Genomic DNA, 20,513 nt, shown 5'->3' with positions numbered 1-20,513 from the left:
CTTCTGTAGTGTGTTAGTGAAAGGGTTAACCTTCTGTAGTGTGGTAGTGAAAGGGTTAACCTTCTGTAGTGTGGTAGTGAAAGGGTTAACCTTATGTAGTGTGGTAGTGAATGGGTTAACCTTCTGTAGTGTGGTAGTGAAAGGTTAACCTTCTGTAGTGTGGTAGTGAAAGGGTTAACCTTCTGTAGTGTGGTAGTGAAAGGTTAACCTTCTGTAGTGTGGTAGTGAAAGGGTTAACCTTATGTAGTGTGGTAGTGAAAGGGTTAACCTTATGTAGTGTGGTAGTGAACGGGTTAACCTTCTGTAGTCTGGTAGTGAAAGGTTAACCTTCTGTAGTGTGGTAGTGAACGGTTAACCTTCTGTAGTGTGGTAGTGAAAGTGTTAACCTTCTGTAGTGTGGTAGTAAAAGTGTTAACCTTCTGTAGTGTGGTAGTGAAAGGTTAACCTTCTGTAGTGTGGTAGTGAAAGGGTTAACCTTCTGTAGGGTGGTAGTGGAAGTGTTAACCTTCTGTAGTGTGGTAGTGAAAGTGTTAACCTTCTGTAGTGTGGTAGTGAAAGGGTTAACCTTCTGTAGTGTGGTAGTGAACGGTGTGAAAGTGTTAACCTTCTGTAGTGTGGTAGTGAAAGGGTTAACCTTCTGTATTGTGGTAGTGAAAGGTTAACCTTCTGTAGTGTGGTAGTAAAAGGATTAACCTTCTGTAGTGTGGTAGTGAAAGGGTTCTGTAGTGTGGTAGTGAAAGGGTTAACCTTCTGTAGTGTTGTAGTGCAAGGGTTAACCTTCTGTAGTGTGGCAGTGAAGCGGTTAACCTTCTGTAGTGTGGTAGTGAAAGGGTTAACCTTCTGTAGTGTGATAGTGAAAGGGTTAACCTTCTGTAGTGTGGTAGTGAAAGGGTTAACCTTCTGTAGTGTGGTAGTGAAAGGGTTAGCCCTCGGTAGTGTGATAGTGAAAGGGTTAACCTTCTGGAGTGTGGTAGTGAAGGGTTAACCTTCTGTAGTGTGGTAGTGAAAGGGTTAACCTTCTGTAGTGTGGTAGTGAAGATCACTCAGTTTATTATACTGTACACTTTCTGGAAGAGTGGGTCTTGTAGACTAAAAGTAAGCTTTTCATAACTTTCTCAACCCATCATGGCTCAAAATGCAAAGATAGTTTACTCTAATGTTAATAAACAAGGCAAATGTAATTGAATCTTCCACAGATGTAAAAATGTATGAAAAACCCATGTTTCATACAAGGAAAACTATAAAGGAAGGAAGAGTCATTGTGTCAGAACACCAGCATTCTATGCTCTGGGAGATGCATGGAGAAGCTAAATATTCCAGATTAGAGTGAAACACTATCCCAGATTCCACGTTTTAGATTTCCGTCATGGAAATCTTTTGTTTACGTTTAGATAGATAATGGATTGGGCCTTTTTAAAGGAATGCATGGCATTCTCTTCTTTCTATCTGCCCAATCTGGAGTGCTTCAAAAGCACAGCAATCGTCAGTCATCAGTACTCACCCGAAAAGTGATGTTCTCATCCAACAGGTCTGAGGGGAGCATGTTCACATTGTAGAAGAATAGCTGAAGGACCGAGAAGAAGAAGAAGAAGAAGAAGAAGAAGAAGGAAGAACTGAGAATATATGTGTTTCTACAAATACAGACAGTACCATGCACATCATAAATGTTTATGTCAGACAGATCCACACAAACAAACTTTATATATATATATATAAATATATATACGGTATATATATTAGGCCTGTCCCGGACTATATAGTTGACTTTGATTTCCCGAAATTTGCCGATAGTCGACTGGTAGTCAACTACATCCTGAATGCAAAAAAGAAAAGAATTAAATAAAAACATTATTTGTTATAAAAAAAAGATTCATGGGGGGGGGGGGGGGGGGGGGTCATTCCATTTGGGCTGTGGGGGGTGCTTAATGGCTCCTTGTTCTCTGCGAAAGCATGCAATTGGTCCACTGATGGATACATCTTGATATGTGTCTAGTCTAGTGTGTTCATTAGACGGGTGAAATCCTCTTTCAGTGCCTCTGTGCCCGTTTTCTTAGGCAGTTAGCATCCCCGGTATGTGTGCCATTAGCGTTAGCCACGCCTCTAGGCCTGTTTGCTTTTGGAAAGAATGATTAAAAAAAGAATAATAATAATAATTATAATCTTTAAATTTTTTTTGCATTCGACTAAGAGGTTGGCAGTCGACTACGGCTCCTTCCGACCGATTAGTCGACTATTCGAGGTCAGCCCTAATATATATATATATAGCCCTAATATGTCATTGCTAACGGCTAGATATTTGCCAGTCGCGGAAGGCTAACATTATTTCCAGGCACAAAAGCATTAATTCCGAAGGTTACATGCTTGATGCTTGAAATGTCTGAGCTTCCACGTTAACGTATGGTTTTGTTTTTTACTAAATAGCGAACGTGAGATAATCCTACAAGCGAGCTACTAGCTGGCTGCTGACACATATATCTCAAAACACAATTTTCACATTTCTTAAGGTAAACATCATAGGACTTACAAGGCGAGATGCTTATGCTTTGGCATGGACTGAGATAGGGAGGGAAAATGCATACGACAAGCGAGAGGAAGCGGAGGATTCTGCTTTAACATTCTGCTGTTATATAGCGTCTGCTGAGAAACAAACACAGAAACACAGAAACGGGACGTTATTGAAGCAGGAGAAAGAGACCGTCAAGGGGGTCAAACAGCAGAGACAGAGGAGGACAAGGGGTTTAAAAGGACACACAAAACGTAAAGAGTATAGGGTTGGGTACCGTTCCAATTTTTATTTAATTTTGGTAGTAAAAACTAAGCCCAAATTTCTCAATTTCAAGTGTGTATATATAATATAATAATTATATATTATAATATATATTTGTGGAAAAGGCTCCCTCGTGTCTAGTATAATACACTCTTTGTGTATTAAACCGAAACGTGGTACCGATTGATCTAGCGTGCATCGTGTACTCGGTAGTACCCATGTTTAATTCTGTATCTACACTCGATGTGACATGTAAATGAGGGGAAACCTTCCGGGTTTAAATAAAGGTTTGAAATTAAATGAAAATCTTGGTCGGTACCCAACCCTAGGGTAAAGAGGCACCTCTGCAAAAGCGTTTCTCGGAGCGGAGAGAAGTGAACCTCGCAGCAGAGTGTAGCCTATAGTGTCATCATGTTTACCTCGTCAAAGAATGGATTGTTCCCCCTCCGTATCCTGGTCCTGTGGGTCTGTCCGCACACGTTCACCTTGACCACCGGCTTGATGTTGTTCCCGGGCAACTGCCGACCCTCGATCACTCGGACGCGAATCTGGACGTCGTGAAAAACAGCAGTGAGACGGCTGGACGAACACTGTCTGTGACTATAGTTCACCAGCCGGATCGCTCGTGAAAAGCTGCCGTTGATCAATCAATGTAAATGAGATCAATACTGGACCCCGGACCTAGAAAATACATTAAGATACATACATCGTATGTGTGTACGTCCTTCATTCATGGGGGGGGACGGGGGACTATTTATGACCCACTATAGCGAAGGGTCAAAGTGGGTATCAAAGGAGGGAAGACTGTCAAGTTTGAACAGAGAAGGTAAAGACGACTTTGAACTGTTGAACAGTAATCCAGAACTATTTTATTGCACTGTAAAAAGTATATATTTTATCTACTCTATTCTGCTATTTTATTGCACTGCTCTATTTTACTCTGCCTATTTTATCTTACTCTTTTTACCATAGTCTATTTAAAACTTAATCAAACCATAAACTAGGTGGCCTGTGTGGGATGTTAGATCCTAATGTGAAAAACTGTGATTTTGTATGTCTGCACTTTATGTGCTCATTTTATGTCTCTTTTCTGTTGTGAAGCACTTTGAGCTGCAGTTTCTGTATGAAAGGTGCTATACTAATAACGTTTATTATTATTATTATTATTATTATTATTATTATTATTATTATTATTATTATTATTATTATTATTATTATTATTATTATTATTATTATTATTATTATTATTATTATTATTATTATTATTATTATTATTATAGCATGCCACGAACATAACGGTCTGATGAGCACCCAGGTTTAGGACAGCTCCAGGGAAACTGCTCTCAGGACAGAGAACTACAAGCTCCAGGGAAACTGCTCTCAGGACAGAGAACGTTAGGTTATGACTATAACCAAGTTCTGTTAGTTAGGGGCGATGCTTGGCTTCGCCTTCTGCACTATCTCGCGTACGTGCACGCGTACTGAATAAACCACAAATGTACCTCTAATACCAGTATTAGTCTGACCACACCCCTCATCAGCTTACCTTCATAAGCAGGTGTGTGGTCACCTGCTCTCCTCCTTCCCAAGCTTTCACCACAAGGTGAGGTCAAGGGCTGCAGCGGCCGTCCGAAGCCAAGCATCGCCCCTAACTAACAGAACTTGGTTATAGTCATAACCTAACGTTCTGTATCGTTAGTGGCTTAGCTTGGCTTCGCCTTCTGCACAAGGGAGGCCAAGCGGAGCCACTTGGCTGACAAATACACCCCGCTGACAGCCCCCCAAAACCATCAGAACAGGGAGGGCCGAGCCCCCCCGACCCCCCCTAATGGAGGGTAGCCCCCCTATTAGGGACGTCACGGGAGGGCGACGGACCCGACCGTGCGAAGAGGCACTCAAGCAACTCAACGCACAGGGTGAGCAGACCGTGGCTTGACCCACGACTACACACACGCACAACCCGCATGCCACCCGGGAACGAACGGAGGAACAACCTCGTTACTGCCCCCAGAATCACGGGGTCAAGGGCAAACCCAACCCCGTGGCAAGGCCGTAGCAGCGGAGCACGAAGGAAGACCCAGACCCACCAAAAGGACTGGACTCCCTGGAATGGGGGCCCGGAGAAGTCCATGATGCCAGCATCAAGACCCCACCAGGTGGGCACGTAGTGCCCCGCCCCCCACATCGCCAGCGTATTCGGACAAAGGCCCCTCAGTTACTGCACCTGGTATTCCCAGGCGGAACCAACCAGGCCAGTAAGCCGAGCGGGCCCCGTCCCCCCAATAGTACACCGCCTGGCACACTGACCCCGCAGAATAGGCAGTCAGCATGGCCGTAAGCACACAAAAAAGGTTAACCAACGGAAGCAGGCAGCGCACCGGGGAAAAACCAGGCAACAGGCTGTTAACCCTAGCCTGGAGACTGCGGACGAGACAGGCGCCAGAGGGGACAGCTGAACACAGCCGCCCCGGCGGAAGGAGCGTAAGCTGGCGGTGTTGCATGACCAAGCCTCCATTTAACAACCCCCACCCAGAGGGGTCGAGGCAGAGAAGGCTGACACGATTGGCAGACGTCATGAACGTGCAGGGGCACCCTCAACCGGTGAACCCGGGAGTTGACACTGCTCCAACACACCAGGGAATCAACCACCTCGGTGTTACCCAATGCGGTGGTTGTTCCTATAACCCCTCAAGAAAAAACTCCAAAACACACCTGCGGGTATACACCGGCTATACCGCAGTACAAGTGTTTCAGTTTCCAAAAAGGGTTAACCCAGGCCTACGGGTCGCAAACATCACTTCGGACCGGGCCTGGCGGTACGGGAAGCACAGGGTCACCAGAGGAGGTCAAAAAACCACCCCCACAGGCCCCTCTTCGCCATGCGTGAGAGAGGAGCGAAAAACAATGGAGAACCAGCCCCTAAGCACACCGTACCTGGTATTCCCCGGCGGTCTCCCAACCAAGTACTAACCAGGACCAACCTGTGTAGCGGCCGAGATCCGACGAGATCGAGCGCGTACAGAATGGCATGGCTGTAAGCCATGACGACAGTGCTGAGTAAAAACATACCCAACCAGGGTCTCCATAGCGCTTAACCCTGTGACACCCAGACCGACCTGGCATTTTTCCCCCTGAAAAAAGCCCAAGTCCCTCAGGGTACCAGAACAGCAGATCTGCATCCCCGGCGGACAACGGGTTCAACTGATCTGGACCAGCGTGACCAGAACCAGTCCCGTGCCCTAACCACGCCGACATGCCCCAGGAGAAGGGCAGATATGCGTGTTGATCTTAACATGAAAAGAAGGCGCCACCCAGACGTCGGGACGAACCGCGCCTGGTGGCCCACCCCAAGGGCGTGAGACCCCACTACATATGTTCAGATCCATCCCGTCATCATCCCCCAGACATGAATGAGGATCCGTCGACAACCCACCCAGGTCATGGGATGTGGTCGCCGGAAGAGGAAAAACCCCCATCTCAGTTGCTTTATAAAAACGCTGTTTCAACCACAAGCAACTAAGGCGTGCCAGTCAATCGCCTGTTTACAGCGAGCTAGCACTATACGTGCGTCGGGACACACCCCCATCAATGAACAGGCTATTTAGACCTGTCATTGAATCCCCAAGGCGCCCAGGGGAACGACAAGAGGGGTGTGACACTCCCTAACTCCAACACTTCTGGAATAGAAAGAAGGAAGCATCAACAGTATGTATCCCAGTCTACACAGCCGGGGTAAAAAATGTTCACATTTTTACATCCCACCACCCTCCCATAGGAAAGAGACGGGGATCCCCAGAGAGACTTCCCACGCGAGCTGTACAGATTGAAAAGAATATATTGCACCTTGAGCCATGTAAAAAACTGGTTTTAGGGCCTCCGGGGAAGAGGCACCGAACCCATACACACTCAATAAACGAATTGAATCGAATATACATACAATAGAAAAGGACCCTTCTAGAGGGTCCACTCACTTTGACAATCTGAGGAGGAAGGCTCTGTACTCTGATGGAGGCTTCCTCACATGGATCACATGGAAGAAGGAGTCCGAACTCACAGAAGGCCTGAGTAGGCGCTTGGTGAGGAGGAGCCCTGACCACCCCCCCTGAAAACAGATCCATCACATGGACCTGAACAGCACACGGAAGTCCTACCAACAGAGACGCGCACGGTGACGTACTCTATGGCGGGGGAATTCCTGCGGTGCACACGCCCAATATACCAGGCCGTGGGACCAGGAACTCCCTCCCCCCCCCCCCCCCCCCCCCCCCGTAACGTGCCGAACCGCCACGTGACGGGAACCTTGAAGGACAGGGGGTGTACCCCTGACCGACAGAACAATGGGGAGAGGAAAGGTTACCAGTTCACCCCTTTACGACCCCACACCCATGATACGACGTAACGACAAAAAGAGAATATGACACAGTCATAGTCAGCTCTATGAAGCGTTTCACAGCTCCACACAGCGCACGAGCTAACCTGCTATCTGATTTTTACTAAGGAAAAATACAGAATAGAGAGGGCTCTAAGAACCCCGGTCCAACATACACATGTGCTTCTGTGGCCAGTACAACCCAGTTGTAGGTCACATGACACACACAACCCATCATCATCACAATGAGAGAATACATCATTCTTGATTAGTATCGACCACAGGCCTTGCTAAGCACACGACAGCAACCAAACCAATTTCCCTTTAGGAAATAAGTTTCTCCAGCAGATTTAGCACAACCTCAGCAATCAAGCTGAGAGTTACATCGTACCCCTACCACACAAAAGACACAATTAATGCACAACATGTCTGATAGGAGGTGATAAAGTCCCCAGGGAACCGGGGGGGGAAAAACACAATCCTCCTATTTCACCCTCAATACGGCCAGTTAAAACAGGAAAACCTGTTAATGTGTGAACTCACTGTCCATTGTCATTACAGTCTGAGAAAGAACATTCTTTTACTCACTCGTCACCAAGCATAGCTTCATAGGTTAGTTGCCTTAGTAGTGAGTACACGGTACACATAAACACCATGATGTTTCTCACACAACAACCAGATCAATACATCACGACCTGCACGGAGAAGCTACTGCCAGTGACAAAAACAGCTCACACACAACCCGCAACGTATCTCAAATGCATTGCAACAACACACGTTTTGGGAAAAAACACCGTCATTCACAATACATTTAGCAAGGTAAAACCAGAAGACGTGTTATGAGGGTCTGGCCAACCCCGTACCTGCCCGGAACGCAGATCAGCGAAGTGCAGTCACAAGCGTCCCGTGTTGTTCGATCCGGGCAGCGTCGCCGCTCCACCAGTCGCTACAGTCCTCTTTGTTGACGCAACCCCCGTCTAGGCTCGGGCAGGGTTGACGAACATCCCCTGTCAAGGATGACGTCGTGGTCAAAAGTGTAAAACATGTTAAAAATCAAAGCACGTTCAACAGAATAGCATCAAGCTAACGGCTGCTCCAGCCGTTCGGGTGCTATCGCTTCCGCTCGCGAGACGCCGATCTACGACGCACGCGATCAGGAGCGAGCTCCCGGCGGCGCGCGAGAAGCCAAGCCACCTCGCGCCAGGCCACCGACCGGCTAACCGTAAGCTATGAACATGTAAACAATGACATAACACTCACCCAGACAGGCCGCCGTTCTGAACCCTCCTCACTTTTTAAGAGAAAAGGGAAAACAAGACGTCAACACCGCTTCACAACGGTGACAATAACACGTCCGGCGGAATCAGCACAGTACCAACTGGCCTGTATAGCTGACTTTGAACATGAATCTGCCGCTATCGCACATTACATGCACATATCCCCTCGTGAAGGAATACTCTCATTTGGATATGAAAGATGGGGTCTTAACACGGTGACAGAGAGAATCCACTCGTCCAGAACACACAGGGATCACCAGTGTCAATGGTCGCGGCCCACTAGTTAAAACTATAATGGTCGCCAGACCAAGGCCTTCTGTCGCCTAGACGGCTAAACAAAAGACCCTAGCCTGGGGCCGGTTTCCATAAACTTTGTCTAGTAGCCCCCATAACACTAACAGACAAGTGGAGCCCGCCAGCAAACACTACTCACCCAACCTGGAACGCACCGCTCCTCACAACAGCGGCATGTCCGACAGTTCAGCTGCGGCCTGACAGGTTTCACCCCAACAAACACAGCAAGGAACTGCAGTTGAGAAGCATGCAGCGGCGTGCTCCCAATACGAAAACCGGTGGAGGGTTTGTAGAATGATCATCATCTTCTAGACACTCCAGTACGAAGACAATATCGCCGTATTTTCTCGAAAATAGTGAGAGAGAAAATAAAGATATGATGTCAACGTATCCTTGTTTCCCAAGCTGTTCCTAATCCAATTTCTTCCATCATGGTGTCAAGTGTGGGGATCTACCGAGGCACCTCTTCCTTGTGGTGAAAGCGAGAAGGAGGAGAGCAGGTGACCACACACCTGCTTATGAAGGTAAGCTGATGAGGGGTGTGGTCAGACTAATACTGGTATTAGAGGTACATTTGTGGTTTATTCAGTACGCGTGCACGTACGCGAGATAGTGCAGAAGGCGAAGCCAAGCTAAGCCACTAACGATACAGAACTACAAACTAAAAGCTGTACGGAATGTCATTTTCTTTTTACATTCGAAGCTTCTATTGAAGTTTTCAAATGAAGTTTCGAATGTCTTTCGAATTCTTATTTTTTTAATAAAAAAAATAAAAAAGAGACATATAATATATCCTCAAACTAAATCCTCAATTTGAATAAAGTGATTAATCTTATTAAATTAGTATTGTTTTTTTATTAAATCAACTTTCTTTAATGAATATAACTCGTCACTTTCGTCAACATAAATAATCCAATGAGAGCTCACTGTTGGTACGAAAGTGATGGTGACGTCTTGATGGAGCGCCGAGCGGATGCAGACAGGCTACATCATTTATGATAAATGTTTTATTTACATCTTTATGACGAGTCATGTGCACTATAATAGTTAATAGTATAATACTATAATATTAGTGTAGCCTAATCTTTATCTGCAACTGTGAAGAAAAAAACCCCATTGGTTTAAACAGAATGAATAGAGGCATTAACATTTTTAAATAAAAGATTAATCGAATGTTGATTTAGAATTCGAATGTCAACGTTATGAATAGGGATGTTCAATATTCGCTTCTTCACCGATATCCGATATACCGATATTGTCCAACTCTTCATTTCCGATACCGATATCAACCGATACCGATATATGCAAGGTTTTAATTTTGACAATAAATAAAATACGAATTTGTTCTTACTTGCTTTCCTGGGTAAATAAAGGTTAAATAAATGTTAAAAAAAAAATTATAACCGATACCGATAATTTACGATATTACATTTTAATGCCAATATCGGTAGGCCGATAATATCAGACATCTCTAGTTATGAATGAAGCTTCGAAGCTTCGAACTATTCGGTACAGCACTAAAAAGCAATCAGGAATGTGTAATTAATTAATTTTGCACACGATACCTGAAAGTCCTGGGGCTTGTTGCTCAGAGTTTTATTCCTCTTGCGGCTGAGACGGGGCGTCCTCTGGGGCGCCGGGGTCCCAGGCGGGCCTGATGTGGGGCTGGCCTCTGGACCCGCCGCCTGACCCCCTCCTCCCAAGTCCTCCTCCCCCTCTTCCCCCTCCTCAGCCCCCCCTGTGAGGCCAAACCACCCACATAACAAGTACATATAAAATACATAATGCATAATGACACATAACAAGTACATATAAAATACATAATGCATAATGAAACATAACAAGTACATATAAAATACATAATGCATAATGAAACATAACAAGTACATATAAAATACATAATGCATAATGACACATAACAAGTACATATAAAATACATAATGCATAATGAAACATAACAAGTACATATAAAATACATAATGCATAATGACACATAACAAGTACATATAAAATACATAATGCATAATGAAACATAACAAGTACATATAAAATACATAATGCATAATGAAACATAACAACTACATATAAAATACATAATGCATAATGACACATAACAAGTACATATAAAATACATAATGCATAATGAAACATAACAAGTACATATAAAATACATAATGCATAATGAAACATAACAAGTACATATAAAATACATAATGCATAATGACACATAACAAGTACATATAAAATACATAATGCATAATGAAACATAACAACTACATATAAAATACATAATGCATAATGAAACATAACAAGTACATATAAAATACATAATGCATAATGACACATAACAAGTACATATAAAATACATAATGCATAATGACACATAACAAGTACATATAAAATACATAATGCATAATGAAACATAACAAGTACATATAAAATACATAATGCATAATGAAACATAACAAGTACATATAAAATACATAATGCATAATGAAACATAACAAGTACATATAAAATACATAATGCATAATGAAACATAACAAGTACATATAAAATACATAATGCATAATGAAACATAACAACTACATATAAAATACATAATGCATAATGAAACATAACAACTACATATAAAATACATAATGCATAATGAAACATAACAAGTACATATAAAATACATAATGCATAATGAAACATAACAACTACATATAAAATACATAATGCATAATGAAACATAACAAGTACATATAAAATACATAATGCATAATGAAACATAACAAGTACATATAAAATACATAATGCATAATGAAACATAACAAGTACATATAAAATACATAATGCATAATGAAACATAACAAGTACATATAAAATACATAATGCATAATGAAACATAACAAGTACATATAAAATACATAATGCATAATGAAACATAACAAGTACATATAAAATACATAATGCATAATGAAACATAACAAGTACATATAAAATACATAATGCATAATGAAACATAACAAGTACATATAAAATACATAATGCATAATGAAACATAACAAGTACATATAAAATACATAATGCATAATGAAACATAACAAGTACATATAAAATACATAATGCATAATGAAACATAACAAGTACATATAAAATACATAATGCATAATGACACATAACAAGTACATATAAAATACATAATGCATAATGAAACATAACAAGTACATATAAAATACATAATGCATAATGACACATAACAAGTACATATAAAATACATAATGCATAATGACACATAACAAGTACATATAAAATACATAATGCATAATGAAACATAACAAGTACATATAAAATACATAATGCATAATGACACATAACAAGTACATATAAAATACATAATGCATAATGAAACATAACAAGTACATATAAAATACATAATGCATAATGACACATAACAAGTACATATAAAATACATAATGCATAATGAAACATAACAAGTACATATAAAATACATAATGCATAATGAAACATAACAAGTACATATAAAATACATAATGCATAATGACACATAAAAAGTACATATAAAATACATAATGCATAATGAAACATAACAAATACATATAAAATACATAATGCATAATGAAACATAACAAGTACATATAAAATACATAATGCATAATGACACATAAAAAGTACATATAAAATACATAATGCATAATGAAACATCCCTGTGTCGCCCCCCACCACCCCAACAACAGCCTGTTCAAGCTGCTGCGGTCAGCCAAGCGCCTCCACATACACGCTGCAAGAACAGCGAGACTCAGACTCAGCTTCTTCCCCGAGGCCATCAGAACATTGGGTCTCATTCACCAACGGACTTAGGACAAAATATCTGACAAATCTTGGTCTTAGCGCCACTTAAGAAATTTTCGGGCCGATTTTGGGATTCACCAAATCTTGGAATCGGTCCTAAACTCTCATTGACTGTCCCCTCATGTGCACTTTACCTGGACTTGATAACCACTATATGTTACCGCTCATCATGCACTTTATTATTTAAAATATTCTGGTACAGTGTTATGTGTTACACGTATATTGTACTACGGTCTGTGGGAGCCCCCCTGAAATTTCGTTGTATACTTGTGTGCAATGACAATTAAAAGTCTATTCTATTCTATTCTATTCTAACTAAGAGCAGGATTTAGGACCCCTGAATAGCAGTCGTAAGTTGACAGACTGGTGTGCGGCGTGTTCTTAAGGGCTTTATTTGGGAGGAATCATAGTGATTCCTTCATGTCAACTCTACAGGCCTCCTTGGAATTAATTAATCATAATTTAAATAAATATGACAATATTTGTACGATAAAAAAGCACATTTTATATTTAAAGTCATGCCTCAACGACGCATTTGATGTGCGAAAATAAATAATAGCACTACACAAACACTCCAAATGACATTGAATAAATAAATAAATCAGATAAATGTTGTTATTATTTATTGCTGTTCTTATTTATACTTTTGGACATTTGCTTATTGTATACATTGTAAGAGCCAGTGGATAAACATTCCACTGCTCATCTTACCGGTATGATGTTGCGTGTGACAAATAAAACCTTGACCTTGCAGGTGGACTTGAACAGCAATCATGTACATTGAACCCTGCCATCCAATTAACAGTGAGCAATCACGCTATTTAAATGGTCAACTCTTAGGCTTACACAATCCGGGTGAAGACGGCATTCTGTGGCATTGAAACCACACATCCTGACTTGCACTCTCTCACACACACACACACACCACAAAAAAATTCACTTTATGAAACATAACTGTACATTAGTATAATTATTGTATAGTACTTTACCTGAATTCTTAAGATTAGCATTGTATTGTATTTTATTCGTATAACTTTTTAGCATGTCTATTTTATTATATTCTATTTTATTATTTGTATCTTTGCATAATCGAGGCGGGCAAGGCCACCTTCATTTCACTACACGTCTTGTGTCTGTATAGGTGAGAAATAAATGCAAGCAAATGGTTTTCAAACTAAACGACAAAAGCATAACAGAGTCCACTGGAGATTAACACAGTATTCCACTGAAATTGACTTTTAGGTTGTAATTCCGCAAAAGTAGATTTCAAATGTCCTAAAAATTGCCTAAGATGAAAGTCAGTTCGGATAGCAAAGAGGGGCTATGTCAACTTAGTAGTGCGTTTTCAACTTCTATCACAGAGTTGTTTACACAAACCTACAACTGTAATGTGTCTGTTCTGCTTCCTGTATTACATACCTTCTCGTTTTATTTGGTTGTTTGTTTGTTATAGTACCTCTGTGAAGTATGTATCGTCTGCCTCTTTTCTATTATATCTTATTGTTTTGTCTCTTTCCCCGTTACCCTTCGAGGGGCCCTTTTGTCCTCCCGCCAGGCCGTCGTTGTAAATAAGAATTTGTCCTTAATTGACCTGCTTGGTTAAATAAAGGTTAAATAAATAAATAAAATAAAATAAAAGTTTTTTTCTCCATGGGGCTACATTAGGGTGACCACCTGTCCCGCGACTCGCGGGACGGTCCTGATATTGGGCCGTTTGTCCCGCGTCCCGCAACAACAAAACAATGTCCTGCAATTCAAAGATAAAAAAAAAAAAAAAAAAAAATGTATCTTTCAAAGATTATTATTTAATTTTTTTTTTTAAATGTTGTTAATTTAATGCCTCGTTCCAATACCCTCTTATATTTAAAATAAAAAAATCGGGCGACGTCACAAACCAATGCATTGCGCAGCCGAGCAATAGTATCCATCTGCAGGACCACAGCACCGACACATTCAGGACCGCGACACTTTGCGGACCCACACTCTCCAGACCCTCGCTCCCATTGGCTGATTTGGGTCACGTGACCGTCCCACCCAATGGCTGAATTGGAGTGGGACGGTCACGTGACCCAAATCAGCCAATGGGAGCGAGGGTCTGGACAGTGTGGGTCCGCAAAGTGTCACGGTCCTGAGAGTGTCGGTGCTGTGGTCCTGCAGCAGGATGCATCTCCAGCCGAGGCTGCTGAGCAGCTCACTCGAGTCGCGCTGCCTGTCACCTGTCCGAGCCGGTGTTCTGCAAAATTCTACTACTCTGCTGAGAACTGCTGCCGTAGCGCGAATCGCCTATATGTTTGGACAGCTGGGTGACGTCACCCTATAGTTCACTCCGAATTCCAACAGGTGTACCGACATTTTATCATCTACAAATACATTCGGCTGCAAAGCCAATTACATGCAAATATTTACATGCATATACAGTTCAAAAGGTGCAATGAAAAACATATGTTTAAGATATTGTTTAAGATATATCAACAACAAGTATGTCATAAATGTCTGGATGCAACAGTACTGTATATCTGTATGTCATGTGTGTCATATGATGAATTGAAAATGGGGGACCCTGATGTAAACAAGTCGAAAGTCTTTCTCAGGTCTGCATCCCCTTAACAATTGTGTGTATTGAGCCGTACTGTATTGTACCCATTCTGCAATCTGTTAAATAAAGGTTTCAATCACTCAATCAATGGACAGGGCGACACGGTCTCATCAGAAAAACATAAATAAAGTACTTAATCGACCACAGGAAAAAAGGTACACAATGTACGGTATGTTATACAACGTATAAGTTATATATTTAGGTCTGCACCGTTGTTTATTTTTCCTCATATTATATATATTATTGGAAATATTATTTCCATATTCAGACTTCATTTTATTGCCTATATTTTTGTCTTTCTTCTACTACCCTGCCCATACCTGTACCTCCCCTCCCCCCTCCCCCCTCCTGCTATGATGCCCGCATTTCCCCAAGGGGATCAATAAAGGAATATCTTATCTTATCATATCTTATGTGCTAATTTCTATAATAATAATAATAATAATAATAATAATAATAATAATAATATATGTAATATTATTGTATAGTATATATACAATAATATTGTAATCTATGTGTTGTATATTCATGATTGTGTAAACATAAGGTTTGATTGGAAAACGTACACATTTTAAATCTTCTCTTTGTGTTCTGTATATCTCTGGCATAGTAATAAACAGTGGTTGTACTCAAGCACTGTACTTACGTATAATTTCGAGGTACTTTACTTGAGTATTCAAATTGTATGGAACTTTGTACTTTTACTCCACTGCATTTGAAAGGAAATATTGTACTTTTTACTGAAACCCACCAGTTACTAGTTACTTTGAAGAAAAATAGTATAAAACATGAAGACAATGTACTTTAAAAATGCAAGCCTGCCAACATTTAGAGAATGTGGTAACTGGACCACACACCAGTTCAGTTCAGAGTATTTATTTGCCACATGGAATCATACAATCAGAGTTTCTTCATTACACAATCATAAATATCATTCCATGGACAAAAGGAGCAGGAAGAAGAATAAATCTTACAGTTACCTGCCCCTTATTCCTAAACTAAACAAGTATTTACTTAATGGTCGGCGTACAACCTAATTTACACAAATACTAATTCATACCATTATACAAGAAACACACAATCCACAGTTAAACAAGAAAAAATTTAATAATAATAATAATAATAATAATAATAATAATAATAATAATAATAATAATAATAATAATAATAATAATAATAATAATAATAATAATAATAATAATAATAATAATAATAATAATAATAATAATAATAATAAATAATAATAATAAATAATAATAATAATAATAATAATAATAATAATAATAATAATAATAATAATAATAATAATAATAATAATAATAATAATAATAATAATAATAATAATAATAATAATAATAATAATAATAATAATAATAATAATAATAATAATAATAATAATAATAATAATATGACAGTCACATAACCTTTAGAGGTCAGTGGAGCCAGGATTGCAAAACCGTTCCAAAACCAGGAAATGCAAGAACACCATATAAAATGTGTACTTTTACTTTTGATACTTAAGTACGTTCAATATCAAATATGTTCCCACTTATGTTTACATTGAGTCGTTTAGCTGCCGCTTTTATCCAAAGCGACTTACACAACAAGTCAGCTGGAGGGGTACGACTCTGGCAGCTAACGGTCAGATGGTATTGTTGGTCAAATAGTGTCCAACATGAGTGTTACACTCTGAGTGCATAGTAGAATAGATATTAGCATGATAGGTAGTAGTATAGGGATAGTAACATAGTAGTATAGTAGATAGTAGTATATAGACATATTAGCATGATAGGTAGTAGTATAGGGATAGTAACATAGTAGTATAGTAGATAGTAGTATATAGACATATTAGCATGATAGGTAGTAGTATAGGGATAGTAACATAGTAGTATAGTAGATAGTAGTATATAGACATATTAGCATGATAGGTAGTAGTGTAACGGATGGTATCGTGAAGTGCAGTCAAGAAGGGCTGGGGTGAGTAGCGGTGCTGTGGGTTAAACTCACTCTCACCCTCAAAAGACACATAGACACGTTACAAAGTAGTGAGTTCACCTCTTGGTATAGCGCTCTGTGCTGTGGCCCGCGGCGCGGGAGACCCGGGTTCGAAACTCCCTCGGGGCATCGAAGTTTAAGGTGACGATGTCACAACCGTTACAATGGTATAGGGATAGTATAGCATAGTAACATAGTAGATAGTAGTATAGATATTAGCATGATAGGTAGTAGTATCGGGATTAGTCGATGACGGAAAATTGGCCGGGTTTCAGCTGATCTGACTGTGGTGGTGTGGAGATCGTTCCACCGTGAGTGGAGAATAGCCTGCTTCTCTTTGATGACCCCCCAGGAGCCCGGAGAGGAGTGGGTCTCAGGCAGGGGTGTAAAGTACTTGAGTAATTGTACTCCGTTACAATACTTAAGTACTGTTTTTGGGGGATTTGTACTTTACTCGAGTATTATTAGGTTTGTATACTTTGTACTTTTACTCCATTACATTTCAGAGAAAGAAAACATACTTTTTACTCCTTACATTTAAAATGCAGACCTACAAAGTACAAAGTACAAATCTGGCAGGTCCAACCATTTTAATTAGTATATTTGTTTCTCTGGCCGAACTAACGTTAACGTTATTAATCCTGCGGCAACACAATTTATTTAAAAACAGCCAATCAAAACCCCATCGATGGGAAATGAACCCGCCCACACCCATGCTGATTGGTCCGTGTGCAAGACTAGAAAGCGGGGGATCTTTGATTATCAGAAGAATAGACGGTCAGAAAAAAGGTTTTTACTTTGACTTTTTAGTACTTAAGTACATTTAAAAGTAGAAACTGTGTTTTTAGCCAGACACTCTGACTTTTACTTGAGTACGATTTTTGAGACGGTACCCATACCTTCACTTAAAGGAAAACTGCAACATTTTGGGAAATTAGCTTATTTGCCATCTACCCTGGAGTTAGACAAGAAGATACACACCCGTTTTCTTCTCTGTGCGTGCAGTAGGAGTAGGAAGACGCACACCGTTAGCCTAGCTTAGCGTCAGTCACTGGAAGTAGGTTCCTCCATTAGCCTATAGTTCCCAACGTCTTCCTACTCCTACTGCATGCAGAGAGAAGAAAAGGGTATGCATCTTCTTGTCTAACTCCAGGGTAGATGGCAAATAAGCTAATTTCCCAAAATGTTGGAGTTTTCCTTTAAGTATAATTTCTGGGTACTTTTTCCACCCCTGGCAGGCGGCCAGAGGATCCTAGAGACCGCTGTGGTAGGAGGGGGCTGCTGCCCGTACCCCTACTTTCACTCGAGTAGAATTTTGAAGGATGCATTTAAAGGAACTGTGTCGTTTTTTTTTTTTTTTTTTTACTGTTATGGCCTAATGGTTCTGTGGGGAATAGAGAAGTGCCAGCCGTGAGCGGAGAGGTTGTGGTCTAAATGCCCCCATGATGACTCAAGTTTAACGAAATACTTATCTTGTAAATGTTGATGTGGACAACAATGTTTGTGTACTTCTCTTTCTTCCAGTATAGCGCGGCCTGTAACCACGGCAACCATTATTTTGTACAGTACATTCGAGAATCGAGAGATTTATTTTTCACATGCTGTACATACACACGAGATATACACGAGTGAAATGAAGGTGATTATGGTCTTATTACTGGATCTTGTAAACAAGTCACTGTAGAATATTAATATAAATTTTTTTATATATAAAATGTTATACATATATATATTTTTTCTATATAGTTATATTCAGATCAAATAGTTTTGCCTATATTTACATCTTTCTAGCCTGTCCATACAGGCTACCTCCCCTCCCCCCTCCCCCATGCTGCTACGACGCCCCCAATTGACCAAGGGGGATCAATAAAGAAATATCTTTTATCTTTAATTTAAAAAGAAGTGAAAGAAGAACTCGAAGAATTTAAGAGGAACATTAAACCAAAAGTTCATATAAATAAAAACAACGAAAGAGCGAACGCCACACAAACCACAAGAATGGGGGGAACTGAGCGGAGAACACGCTGGAACGTGGAAGTAAAAGATTCAATCTTCTTCAATCACTGAACCGTGCAGCGCAGAAAACCACAGGACAAGCCGACAAGCTTTTGCCATTCATCCAACGGAGAAGGAACACCCGCATGACTCCGTTACACGCAACACACTCAAGATGGAACGGACTACGTATTTACGAATATCTATCTATATCTATCTATCCCCAGGACCCAGGAGTTCGAAACTTTTAATCCCTATTGATCCGATCCGATTTTTAAATCCCATTTTTTTGTGATCCAGGATCAGACAACTCGGCCAGATTTTGTCCCGGTATTTCAAAGCAATCCAGGACAGGATCACCGTGATCCAGATTCAGACTTTTCAAGATGACTAGATCCTGAATATCATCAGTGCTTTAATCCTACCGATCTCCATCTAGTGGATATGGAAAAAAAGGAAGACAAGGACCACATTGCAGAGACATCTATAATGTCTAATTATATTGTTAAATACATAAAGGACATAAAATCATAATGGAATTGTAATAAAAAAAAAATACCCGCTAAGAATTGTGTATTATTTCAGTTAACAAACTTTGCCATCTTATTTATATTGAAACATATTTTAAAATAAATTGTATAGTACATTTTGCTCAGGTAATCCACTGGAAATCCACCCCTCTGGTGGGATCAAGATAATAAATATTTTTTGGGATCAAACTGATCCCAATCCCGTGTTGTCGGTTTGAAATACCCGTTTTGAAGATTTGATCCAGATTAAAGCTTGGATTTGATTTCCTGATCTGATCGGATATCAAAGTGATCCTGATCCTGTTTTTTGGTTTTGAACTACGCAAAATCCAAATCTGATCCGATCAGATAGGGATTAAAAGTGTTGAACTCCTGGGGCCAGGCCATCAGGCAGGATGCTCAATGACTCTACAGTATGTAACACCATCAACCCGTCCATCTACACTCACTTGGTAGTGCGGCGGTGAAAGGGTTAATCATGAATACAGCAGCTGCCTCCCCGCTTCAGCTTCACTGCTTCCTGCCTGCCCGTCCGCGTCTATTCGAAAGGCAACCGGTGCATGCTTCCGCGTTCGCGTTTTGCGCTCTGATTGGCCACTGCTGTTTCTGGTTGCACCAATCGTGTGACGCCTGTTTCTACACCGGTTAAGCTTATAGGCGACTCTTTCGAAGTTGGTTAAGGTTAGAGTTTGTCTTTAGACCAGCGGGCGATAGAACGCCAGCCCTGATTCCAAACTCTAACCTTAACCAACTTCGAAAGAGTCGCCTTTAGAGCTTAACCGGTGATAAACTAGGCGTTAGGTAGTTTGCTGCTGGTTCGAGGCGGAAATGG

General features: G+C 40.6%; 1 protein-coding gene across 1 annotated transcript in view; it reads right to left on the bottom strand.

Moving 5' to 3' along the window:
• LOC311234824 (myoferlin-like) overlaps positions 1-20,161 on the bottom strand; it is a gene marked incomplete at both ends in the record, with an annotated part of 36,272 nt that extends 16,111 nt beyond the window's left edge. Inside the window, 4 exons of the mRNA XM_084322068.1 lie at positions 1,502-1,564; positions 3,187-3,315; positions 10,273-10,445; positions 20,131-20,161. Coding sequence (XP_084178194.1) covers positions 1,502-1,564; positions 3,187-3,315; positions 10,273-10,445; positions 20,131-20,161 — 396 coding nt within the window. The remainder of the gene's footprint in view (positions 1-1,501; positions 1,565-3,186; positions 3,316-10,272; positions 10,446-20,130) is intronic.
• Between the last annotated feature and the right edge of the window lie 352 nt (positions 20,162-20,513).

Source organism: Notolepis coatsorum, assembly GCF_963971535.1.
Source record: "Notolepis coatsorum genome assembly, chromosome: 9".
Taxonomy (NCBI): domain Eukaryota; kingdom Metazoa; phylum Chordata; class Actinopteri; order Aulopiformes; family Paralepididae; genus Notolepis; species Notolepis coatsorum.
This window is presented reverse-complemented; position numbering and strand designations above follow the sequence as displayed.